Raw genomic sequence first — 13,022 nt, forward strand, 5'->3', positions numbered from 1 at the left:
CCATCTGTAGGCAACTGGACATCCCCTTACAGAAGGGTCATGGGGAAGAGACGAGCCAGTCAGGGTGCAGTATAGCACCGATGGAACATACAACTTTCCTCTAGTTCTTTAATGCTTCCTCCCCCCCACACTATCAAGATCCCAATTCTACCTTACAAATCCAGCTAGACTAGAGGATGTACACTGGTACAGATAAGTGCTGGAAACACAGGGAGTCCAGGACAGATAAATCCCTCAGGACTAATCATGAGAGTAGTGATACCAGGAGGAGAAGGGGAAGGTATGGGGAGAAGGAGGGAACAGATCACAGTGATCTATATATAGCCCTTTCCCAGGGGAATGGACAACCGGAAAGTGGGTGAATGGAGACATCAGTCAGTGTAAGACATGAAATAATAATAATAATTTATAAATTATCGAGGGAGGGAAGGAGGGTGGGGGGAGGGAGGGAGAACATGAGGAGCTGATACCAAAGGCTCAAGTAGCAATTAAATATTTTGAAAATAATGATGGCAACAATTGTACAAATGTGCTTGACACAACAGATATATATATGGATTGTGATAAGAGTTGTATGAGTCCCCAATAAAATGATGTAAAAAAAAGAAGGGGGTTATTGTTACTTGATCTCATTGCTGCAGCCACTGTACATTCTCATTGAGGGTCTTGTTCTTTTCTAATGATCCTAGTATTTGCCAAGCGTGATGGGGTCCTCCTGAGATTGGTCTCTCCTGATACCAGGGCCAATGTGCACGAGATACAGTCTCCCCGTGCCTGTGTCTAAGGAGCATTGTGGCTGCCCTTCTTCCAAGATAGTCCACAGTGCTTTAATGTTCTTAACCAATACCATAATCAAATGCATCGGTTCTTTTTTTGGTCTCTACAATATGTCAATATGGTGTTTGATTTCTTAACTGTTGATTTCATTGTGGATCCAGGTAAAGTGAAATCCTTGACAGCTTTCTCCATTTTTCTCCAATTTGTCTGTTGGCTCAGTTATGAGGATTTTTGTTTTCTTCACATTGAATACTAATCCATCAGTAAATGTCATGTAAGTTTTTTATGCTTACATTAAGTAAAGTGTGTCATCTGCATATTGCAGGTTAATAAGTCATCCTCCAATCCTCTTCACACAGTCCAGTGTCTCAGATTATTTGCCCAGCCTACAGATGGACTAGTGTGTGAAAGCATAGAGCCCTAACACACACCTTTTCTTCGTTGATAGTTGGGTTTTTGTAGTCTTAGAGCAGAGGGAGCAGTCTGGCCAGCTGGGACTAGACAAGAACTGGGGCTTGCCTCTGGAGCCACCATGCTTCTGAGGGGACCTTGTGGTTCCACTTATTTATTTGCAAAGATAATTGTTGCCTATTAGCTTTGTTCTGATAGCACCAGCTCTTTAGTGTTTTATAGCATTTTCCCAAAGTTTGAAATGCTGTTTTCCTCTTTGTTTTGAAACTTTAGTGTATTTGAAAGGTGTGGTCCTGAAGGTCTCAGTGTTATCCTTGTGTGGGCAGCAACATTTGCTGCTTGGTTCTCTGAATTTGTGAAGACTTTTTAAGACGAGTCAATAAAATGTGTCGGCAACAAGCCTGGGTCATTTTGTGACCGGAGAATTCAGGGGCAAACAGTAGCACTACCGAAAGTAGGGACGTATAGTTTGATTTAAAGAATTTGAAGGAAACAAAATATGATTCTTAGCTTTGAATCCAAAGCAGAGTCACCCTTTAAAGAGCCAGTGATTACCACTGATAAATGCATACTATTCTAAGAGCTCCTCCCCTCTCTCCCTTTATCCCCTGCAGCTTTGCACTGTCAGATGAAGCATACCGGTCCCTCCGAGATCAAGATAAAGACCAGTGCATTCTCATTACTGGGGAAAGCGGAGCAGGAAAAACAGGTAAGGCCATCTTGCTTTCTTCTGGGTAGACGATAAGTGAATGACCTTAACAAAAGAGGGCAAGGGGCCCTCGTTAACATGAAATGTCATGGGCCACAGTGAGGTTTCTCCATGAAGGGAGCCAACTTCTCGCATTAGAAGCGCGGATGGCACGAATGTGGTCTGCAAACGATGTGTTCATCTCTGATTTGAAGTAACGGTATGTCTCGTCAAAGGGGTTCCGACCTGTGCAGCAGTCCAGTGCTGTCTTGCCCATGTTTCTAGTGCAGTCCCTGGGTCCTCCCAGGTCTTTCACTCTTCCTCCAAGGCACCAAGGCTTTCGTGCACCTGCAGAGCCGATGAAGAAACCCCAGCGCATCCCTGCGGGCCCACAACGAATGTGCGGTCACCATCACCCCTTGTTTCACTGAAAAGTAGGGAAGGCAAGAGGAAAATGCTAAATGCCACTCAGTAGAAGCCTTCATCGGAAGCCTAAAGATTTGCGATTTTTGTTTGTGCATTTTAGACCAGCCTCCTCATAAAAAACAAACAACAACAGCCTGTTGGTATGGGGAAAGGCTATCCTTTTTAGCTCGTGTTGTTAATAAACGTTTTGTCTGACTGCTGGTCTTGAGTGGGGAAGTGGTACGTGTGGTGCCCAGTTACCTGGAAAAGATTCTGAGTCCACACGGAGAGGTTGACCCACTGCTGCCCTGCAGGTTCTCCGATGGAAGGTAGCCACGAAGCAAGGGAGAGGGGGGTGAAGAGGGAGGTGGTGTTTTCACGTTTCCATCCGTAAGGTGCTTTTGTGTTACTTATGTGCTTTGAAGTGGCTTTTCTCTCTAGACCTAGTCTTCCACGCGGCTTTTAGGAATGCTTCTTCTCTTCCTCCTCGTGTAGCTGCAGAGAGAAGCCCCACTCCTTCCCCGGAGCTCTTGGGGGCACGACGAGCCATTTCTTTGCAGAGTTGGGGGGCAGGTTCTTGCTCTGGGTGGATAGAAAGAGAAAGTAAAGGGCTGTATGCAAGAATCTGGGTAATAGAAGCCATAGACTCATACATGATAGGAGAGAATTTTAAAGGCAATTTAATGTCTCCTTAAGATGACCAAACCCCCCCCCCCAATTTTTTGTCATGATGAAAGGATCAGCACTTTATAACACTGCACACGGAATTTGTCACAGAGATGTAGCTAACAAAGGCCCAACCACCCCTAGAGGTGAATACTGCCTCCACCCTTGGGATCTAACCCTACCATCGGGACCTTATCAAGTTAGTTTGTTTTACCGTCTGTGAGACAATCACTATTATTCGGAGCTCACCATCCCTCACAGCTCCCCAGGCCTAAACTCCTTTTCTTCCAAATATTTCTCATATGTTAAGGTCTCTGTGAATCAGTCTCAACTCAGTGGCAGTGAGTTTGAGTTTTTTTTAGACATTTGTTTATTCATTCATCCAGGACATAATTACTGACTACCTGCTGGATAAAACGTTCCATATGAGGTACTAGGGATAGGTGAACCAGACGCCATCCCTGCTCTGCTCTGCTCAGTCTGTAGTCTAGCAGAGGAGATAAGTAGTCGTGGTCTACTATACAAGTATATGCATATATACATAGAAATTATATGCAAAATATTAGGGAAAGTACTGGGTGCTTCTGAACGCATGTGGAAGTTCTGAGCTTATTCTAAAACCCTTCACTGTCATAGTCCTATGATATAACGTAATGTTAGTGACATGCTAATTTGTCAATGTACTTCATAAGCGCACATGCCAGAAGCTGAACAGAATATGTGGTCCTGGTTCTGGTTGGATGATTTAACCCCTTTAATGCAAATGTATTGACTTGTTATTTCGTCTTATCAAGCTAGATATAGGTTTTTTGCACATGAACTGTTAAGTTAGATCTTCTCAATTGAGTATAAACTCAAAACTAAACTCGTTGCCATTAAGTCCATCCCAACTCATAGTGAGCCTGTTGAACAAGTAAAACCGCTGTTGGGTTTCTGAGACTATAAATCCTTAAAGTAGTAGGAAAGCCTCATGTTTTTCTCATGGAGTGGCTGGTGGTTTTGAACTGCTGACCTTTTAGCTGGCAGCCAGTGCATAACCCACTACACCACCAGGGCTCCTGCAAAGAAGCGTGCGCACGTACGCACACACACAAAATAACTGACTACCATAGAGTTGATGCCAACTCATAGTGACCTTGTAGGAGAGGCTAGTACTGACCCCATAAGTTTCCAAGACTGTAACTTTTTATGGGAGTAGAAAGCACCATGTTTCTCCTAAAGCGAGCCTAGAGGTAGGTTTTGAACTGCTGACCATGTGGATCACTGTGCCACCAGGACTCCTTTGCACATTGCTTTCATCCTACATGTCGAACCTTTTAGTGTTCTTTTGTGTTTTGTTTATCTATCATCAAGACGAAAGGTCTGGTTCGTTAGGGTATGTTGATTGTATCAATTTCTTCCAACGTGAGCAAGCAGCCGTGGGCTGTGGACACAGGTTTGATTAGTCTTGGCCAATTTTTCATCTCCTTTTAGAACATGTACTCCAAGGAGACAGCGTGCCCACTAATGAGCTGTATCAGTGTACGACCTCCTACCTAACAGCAGTTCACTTCACCACTTCCTCCCGGTGCCTGATCCCATCTCCTGGGGGGCGGGATACCTTCCTTCTCAAGAAGTGAAATGCAGGCGGCTCGTACTGTTTTCGGAGGGTTGGTATCCATGCTTTTTTGGGGGGGATAAAACAGCGACAAAAGCACTTCATTCCTCTGGTAGAAATATAGTCGCACATTGTTAGGTCCTATTTACTATAGAAAGCCCCTTTCTCCTGGTCATCTGTCCTGTGTGTGGACCCTCTCGGCATTTCTTGGCCCTTGTGACAAGCTGGAGAACGGACAACTGCTTCTGGGACCTTTTTACCTTTCTTCCCTGCCCCTGGTAGGGCCGCTTTATTTCTAGCACTTAACAGTAGGGACTGCTTCAGGCAGGAATCTGGACGAGGTTACTGTGGACTCCCCACAGCAGAACTTCTTGAACTTTCCGAGTCTCTCGAATAAGCGCCAGGTCTTGTTCCCCTCCAGTCTGTGATGAACCAATACAATACACAATGAATTACTGCAAAAGTGAAATAGAAGAAGTCTTACAAAATTCAAACCTTGTTTTTTTAATGTTAGTTTTAACATAGGAAGTAGTCTCAAACGGCTGAGGAAATTTCTAAAACCTCACTGTGTGCAGCCCAGAGAGAAGAGCCCATGATGGGACGCTGGGCCTTATGCTTCACTGTGAGTAGCACTGCCTTCGAGGTCAGTAGGAGCCTCCTGTGTCCTGCCCTTGGGCCACTTGACTTCCTAGGTCATGAACTCTGGGTTTCTCAGGTCTCCGTTTCCTCTAGAAGTGCTTGTGCTAGTAGGTGGTCACTATTCCTGAGAGCCACTGCTTTTAAATACCCACGTGCACAGCCACACACTTCCGAAGCTGCCGTCCCGTGAGCCCTACCCTCTCATTATAGATCCCAGCAGCCTCCCCCCACCCTTAGTCCCCACAGAAGCACCCGTGGTAGCAGCAGTCTCCCATCTTCTCGCCCCTTTCTTTTAGAAGACTAGCACAGAATGGTTTCAGAAAAAAATATTTTTAAAATAGTTTTAGGCATTATTATGCTATAAATTTGGGTAAAGCCCAGACTTTGTGTTTTGCTAAAAGTCTCTCTTGTATGGAAATAGCTTTAAAGGAAACATGATGCTATAGAGATTACAGCACATTAGCATGAGGAATGTGGAGGGGTTCTGAGAAGAGAAAAGAAGCTAGGTCATTTGTGCAGCGTTCTGTCATTTTATTCACGAATATTGGTTTTCAGTACATGTAGATAGTCACGTGAAGCAAGTAAAAGGAGAAGAGAACGAACCTTATGAGGGCCTGGGAATTCGATGTGGTGCAGATGGTTCACACACTCAGCTGCTAACTGGAAAATGGAGGGTTCTAGACTGGCCTGTGGTGCCTCGAAAGAAAGGTCTGTGGATTTGCAGTACTTCCACAAAACCTGATGGAGCCGTTCTGCTCCGATGCACACTGCATGGCCAGGAGTCAGGACCAGCGGAACCTAACTGCTTTGGAGTACGCCATGGACTTTGCATCTAGTACTCGTTCAGTGAGACATCTTACGTAATAGCTTCTTTGGAACCACAGTGTAGTATCCGAGGGTTTATTTTATAAGAAGTAACTAATTAATGAAGGCCATAAATCCCTGTTAGCGAAGATGACGTTATTGGTCTGAAACATTGGAGATGCTCTTAAGCTGGGGGCAGGGGGTGGGGTGAGGTGGGGTGGGGGTGAGGGTGGGGAGGGGTGTTACGTAACGTGGGCACTTAGGTAAGAGGGAGGTGAACTCTGAGTCTGCTAGGGCCCTATGGAACTCCTTACAGCTAGGCTACATGAATAGTTCATCGGGCCTCGTAAAAGTGTCCTCGAATTTACACTCACCATTTACACCCCTGCCTGCAGGCCGTTTGTGGAGAACTAGTCAAGCAGGGAGGCAGAACATAAGGGAACCGTCAGAGCGACATTTTTCCAAGGGTGCCAGAATAAATCTGCGGACGGGGAAGATGGTCTTGACCTAAGAAAGCATTCTGAATGATGGTTTCGAATTTTGGAGTTACAGCCGTTTCTAGGAACTCGTCAGCTGCCAGCTAGAGTTAGGAAGCCCGTGTTGCTCGTTAAGACCTTTGGTTCTGAACCTCAAATGACCTTACTCTTTCTCCTGCCCATCTGTGACTGGCCAACTCCATCAGCAACAGAGTTGCCGCGCTGTAGCCCAAACTTCAACGAGTGTCTCAGCACCGAACACATCCACACTGAGGCACTGTAGCACAGCAGGCCCAGCCAGCAGGCCCCAGCTTTTGTTGCGGGGCCTCCTCATGTGAGAACGGGCCTTCTGGATCCGCATGTCCTAGGCGAACGATCAGAGCTGTATAGCCCTCTCCGAAGCGGGTTATGTGCAGTTTTCACACCGTAGGAACATGGCCAGTCAAAGGCTGCAACTCTCACTGTAGGTTCTGCTTGGGTGTCAGGACGTGTGGCTCTGAGCCTTTCGTGAGTGCAATGGTCCACTGCTGTCAAGTGTATCTTCCTGCCTGGCAGCTGCATGGTTTTGCAGCAATGCAGGCCAGGTCAGGTCTGCTAGAACAGCGGTTCTCAACCTGTGGGTCACGACCCCTTTGGGGGGTCGAACAACGCTTTCACAGGGGTCACCCAATTCATAACAGTAGCAGAATGACAATTATGAAGCAGCAACAAAAATAATTTTATGGTTGGGGCGTGTCACAACTGTATTATAGGGTTGTGGCATTAGGAAGGTTGAGGACCACTGTGCTAGACAGACTGTACCCCCAAACTTCAACCAGTGTGTGTTTCATTGTCTCATTCCCTTAGCAGTTGTGCTGTGCCAGACTACTGAGCAATCTGACCCCTGCCCGCTTGGCCCCTAGAACTACATGGGGATCTTAACCTAGGAAGTAGAGAGGTAAAGAGGAAGGTGAATATGTCAGAATGTGTGTGCATAACTGTGTGGCTCTGTAGGTGATAGGGACATGATATGTACAGCAGATAGCAGTTATCTGGGAGTGCATAGATACCTCTTAATTCTTGAATATATTTCTTAGAACCTCTGTGAGAAAGACACAGACGAAGCCTTGTTTATGTTTACACCAAGGGCAGTGGTGGTTCAGTAGTAGAGTTCTCGCCTTGCGTGTGGGAGACCTGGGTTTGATCCCAGCCAGTGCACTTCGTGGGCAGCCACCACTCTTGCTCGTGGAGGTTTGCGTGCTGCTATCATGTGAACAGGCTTCATTGGAGCTTTCTGAGTAAGCAGGATCACAAGGAAGGCCTAGTGATCCGCTTCTGTAAACAGCTAGTAAAGCCTTGTCCTCATCACACACTCACTCACTCACTCACTCACTCACTCACTCACTCACTCACTCACTCACTCATGTACCCAGTCACTCATGTACTCAGTCAGTTACTCATGCATGCACTCACTCACTCACTCACTTACTCACTCACTCATGCACTCACTCAGTCACTCATGTACTCACTCACTCATGTACTCAGTTAGTCACTCACGCATGCACTCACTCACTCACTCATGTACTCAGTCACTCATGCATGCACTCACTCACTCACGCATGCACTCACTCAGTCACTCATGTACTCAGTCAGTCACTCATGCATGCACTCACTCACTCACGCACTAACTCACGTACTCAGTCAGTCACTCATGCACTCACTCACTCACTCACTCACTCACGCACTCATGTACTCACTCACTCAGTCACTCATGCATCCATGTACTCACTCACTCACTCACTCACTCACTCACTCACTCACTCACGCATACACTCACTCACTCACGCATGCACTCACTCACTCATGTACTCAGTCAGTCACTCATGTACTCATGCACTCACTCACTCACTCACTCGCTCACTCGCTCACGCATGCACTCACTCACTCATGTACTCAGTCACTCATGCATGCACTCACTCATTCACTCACTCACTTACTCACTCACTCACTCATGTACTCAGTCACTCATGTACTCACTCACTCATTCACTCACTCACTCACTCACTCACGCATGCACTCACTCAGTCACTCATGTACTCAGTCACTCAGTCACTCATGCATCCATGCACTCACTCAATCACTCACTCACTCAATCACTCACTCATGTACTCAGTCACTCATGTACTCAGTCACTCATGTACTCACTCACTCACTCACTCACTCACTCACTCACTCACTCACTCATGTACTCAGTCAGTCACTCATGTACTCACTCAGTCACTCATGCATCCATGCACTCACTCATTCACTCATGCATTCATTCGTGCATTCACTCACTCAACTAACTCACTCACTCACTCACTCACTCACTCACTCACTCACTCACTGCTATCAAGTTGATTTGGACTCACAGCATCCCTATAGAGAGTCAAACTGCCTCTGTGGGTTTCTGAGACTAACTCTTTGCAGGATTAAAACGCTGTCTTTCTTCCCCTGCAGATGCTAGTGGTTTTGAACTGCTGACCTTGCAGTTAGAAGCCCAACGCATAATTAATGTGTCCCCAGAGCTTCTTATAGACCACAACTATTAGATCTGCAACTTACCATGGGGATGGCAGAGACCTGGGCATCATTTTGTTCTATGGTGAGTGGGGTTGCCACCATGCAAGGCAGCTAACAACAGCATCTTCTCATCCTTTTCCCTTGGGAGACACAGGCTTTGAAACGTCACAGGAGGATTCCCATCCTTTCCTTTCGGTGGTGTCTTAATCATCTAGTGTTGCTACAGCAGAAACACCACCAGGCTCTATCAAGTAGAAACTTATTCCCACAGTTTAGGAAACTAGAAGTCCAAATTCGGGACACCAGCTCGCGGGGAATCCGTTCTCTCCTGGTCAGCTCTTGGGAAAAGTCCTTATCTCCCTTTCTCCATCTGGGCTCACTGTTCCTGGGAGCTGTGTGTCGGTGGCAGTCTTCCCTGAGTTTAGGAAGTTCTTAGCACAGAGACTCCTTCTGTCTGTCCTTGATGGTACTGAGGTCCCTGCACTCAGGGCTCTTCCCATTTCCCTGATCCTTTATAAGAGGTGATCCAGGCCACACCCCAAGGAAACTCTCCTTGCATCAGGTCAGGACTGTGACCTGAGTAAGGGAGTTGACTGGAGCAAAGGTGATGCATCCCACCTTAATTCTACCTCATTAACCAACATCACATTGTCGAGCTTTGGTGGTGCCGTGGGATAAGTGTAGGGCTGCTAACTGCAAGGTCAGCAGTTCAAACCCACCAGTAACTTTGTGGGAGAAAGATGAGACTGTTTACTCCTCTGATGATTTACAGCCTTGGAAACCAGTTGTAGGGTTTCTGTGAGTCGAACTGGACTCGATGACAATTTGGTTGTTAATTCTGTCTCATTAACCACAGGAATACATTGGGATTTATAACTTATCGCAGAATGAATGCACGGAGGATAATTGTATCCAATCACAATGGAGGATGATCACACAGTGCAAAAAAGCCCAGTTAACACATAATTTGGGGGAGTCACATTTCAATCCATGACATAAGGTCTTAATATTTTTTATTAAGACATTTGGATCTTGCTTTGCTCAGTCACCTGCTCTTCATTTATAACACTTACCTTCATAAAAAGTCTAGACTGTTATCAGTTTAGATAACTTGCGATTATGTGATAAATATATAAACATGTATCTCTGAAGGGGCTTCAAAAATTTTGTGGAAAAATGAATCCACTGTCTCACACTGTATGTAATCATTCAGACACAATGCCAGAGAATACACTGATAGATTCGTTGCCATTTACCCTACAGACTTTTCAACACCCCAGAATTGTAAACGGCTATCTCTATCTACTAGCATCTCATTCTACTCTTGTAGCAATGAATTCTGACCTGAGTATTCGTATTTTATCACTGACTGTCCATTAGTGCAGAATATCTGTGAAACCCTTGATGTTTTGTTTGCCATTTTCCACGGAGAACAGATTTTGACTTCAATATGGCAGATTCCTTTTGAGAATTCATATTTTCTTGAATGTGACTTTTGTTGAATCTCAGGACTCAAATTACATTCAGACCTATTATGTGCACATAAATTTACATAACACTAATCAAAAACGTATTGAAGCTATTGGGAAAAAAAACTAACGAACCAAAATCAATTCTATGCAATTGTGGTAGGTTTTGCCAATTTTAAATGCCAGGCTCTGTGTGTCTAACAGCGGCACTGCTCTTCAGCATTTGTATTACATATAAAGAATACACTTTTTGGTCTTAAATGGAATCCTTTTACACTTTGCTCAGAACACACAAAGCATTGTGATGACAAGATGTGTGCATTTACATAGTGTTGCTCAAAAGTATTGCGTTACAAGCGGACTGCAGCCTGATTCTGATCGCCAGGTCGTGTTTCTCGTTCTCTGACAGGTCGCATTGTTAGCCCTGCAGCATGGATGCAGGAGGAGGATGTGTAATTCCTCAGTCTCTTCAGGGATATGGCGAGTCTCTTTCTGTCATCGGAGCTATTACATAATGAGTTTGATTTGGATAATTTGTATACAGATCCAAATTTACCTGAGCTTTGGCACAGATGGAGCCCCAAAAGGAAGTGAAGCGGAAGGTCTCATGAGATTTCTATTATTTCCTGTTCCCAAGAGAATAAAATATTATGAAAATAGCCCCCTGGTATCTGTTGGACCTTCAACATACATTCATACTGAATTGCTCATGTCTCTAAAGTAGTTACTATCCCCTAAACCTCTTGAATTTAAAGATCAGGTATTATTACATCTAGAGAAAAAAGTCTGAGAGTTATCTCTTAGACAATAAGATGTTCTATGGGAAAAATGACCCTTAATATCAGTTTCCAAAAACAAATTACTAAGATGAGCCCAGGCATAGAATTTCCAAAGATGCTTAAGAACCTGAACTTCAATTTTTTTGTTTATGTTTAAAACAATCTGGAAGTAAGTATCCTTGAAGTATATTTTAAAATTGTATTGAATAACCTAAATGGGTTTTAAAGTTAATCCAAAAAATTATTCCTAATTTTAATTTTAATGAACCCATCTTTATAACCCAGCAGATATTGTAGATTATAATATAATTTAATAGCCAGATAATGTAAGTCCTAACTGAATCCCAGGAAATCTGCCCCTGGTGCCATTTCTTTTCTTTTTTTAATCGTCTTATTAGGGGCTCATACAACTCTTATCACAATCCATACATACTTCAATTGTGTAAAACACATTTGTACATTCATTGCCCTCATCATTCTCAAAACATTTGCTCTCCACTTAAGACCCCAGCATCAGGTCCTCATTTTTCCCCTCCCTCCCCGCTCCCTCATGAACCCTTGATAATCTATAAATTATTATTTTGTCATATCTTGCCCTGTCTGATGTCGCCCTTGACCCACTTATCTATTGTCCATTCCTCAGGGAGGAGGTCACATATAGATCCTTGTACTCGGTTCCCTCTTTCCAACTCACTCTCCCTCTACGCGCCCAGTATCGCCACTCACACCACTGGTCCTGAAGGGATCATCCGCCCTGGATTCCCTGTTTCCAGTTCCTATCTGTACCAGTGTACATCCTCTGGTCTAGCCAGACTTGCAAGGTAGGATTCGGATCAGGATGGTGGGGAGAGGAAGCATTTAGGAACCAGAGGAAAGGTGTATTTTTCATCGTTGCTACATCGCACCCTGACTGGCTCATCTCCTCCCCGAGACCCCTCTGCAAGGGTATCTCCAGCGGCCTACAAATGGGCTTTGGGTCTCCACTCCACACTCCCCCACTCATTCACAATGATATGATTTTTTGTTCTTGTGATGCCTGATACCTGATCCTATTGACACCTCATGATCGCACAGGCTGGTGCGCTTCTTCCATGTGGGCTTTGTTGCTTCTGAGCTTGATGGCCGCTTGTTTACCTTCAAGCTTTTAAGACTGCAGATGCTATATCTTTTGATAGCTGCCGGGTGCCATTTCCAAAGAAGAGATCTAACCCTGAGAGGATCTGATCCCATCTCGTCCTGCTCCTTAAAATGTTTCTGAAAGGCCCAGCCCAGCCCAGAGGCCACCCTAATTTGTCATGGATTGGAGTATGCCCGGCAATAAGATGCGTTGTAAACCCTAACAAGCACAGACTCCTGACATTCACCAAAAGTCATATGCAAGAAAATATGGATTCTTAATAAAGTTAAAATCTGTTCTCAGTAAAAAATGGCAATACATCCAGGTTTAGCAGGTGATCTGTGGAATAGAAGTCAGTGATCAATCCTTTATGACTGTTTAGCTCAGAATTCATTTCTACAAAGAGTATAGGGTGTTAACACGTCTGTAGGGTAAATGGGAACACATTTATCAGTGTATTCTCAGTTTCCCTGAACTGTTTCTGAATGACATATGTGGTATGAGAAGAGGGGTTTCAAACAGTTGATAGGAAAATTTTAAGATCTTTCCCTTCCAGTTTTCCATAAAATTTGAAAATGTCAGTGGTTCAAATCCAGCAGCTTCTTCATGGAAAATAGGTGTGCTGATCTGCTTTGGTAAAGAATGCAGTCCTG

At 44.7% G+C, this 13,022-nt stretch overlaps 1 protein-coding gene across 3 annotated transcripts in view; it reads left to right on the plus strand.

The window, feature by feature from the left end:
• Positions 1 to 13,022, plus strand: part of MYO1B (myosin IB) — a 202,995-nt gene that overhangs the window by 104,080 nt on the left and 85,893 nt on the right. For all 3 annotated transcript variants that reach the window (XM_045294933.1, XM_045294934.1, XM_045294935.1), the window contains exon 4: positions 1,803 to 1,897. In XM_045294933.1, coding sequence (XP_045150868.1) covers positions 1,803 to 1,897 — 95 coding nt within the window. The remainder of the gene's footprint in view (positions 1 to 1,802; positions 1,898 to 13,022) is intronic.

Source organism: Echinops telfairi, unplaced genomic scaffold (genome assembly GCF_000313985.2).
Source record: "Echinops telfairi isolate 266 unplaced genomic scaffold, ASM31398v2 ScPeMD7_3;HRSCAF=10, whole genome shotgun sequence".
Lineage (NCBI taxonomy): Eukaryota > Metazoa > Chordata > Mammalia > Afrosoricida > Tenrecidae > Echinops > Echinops telfairi.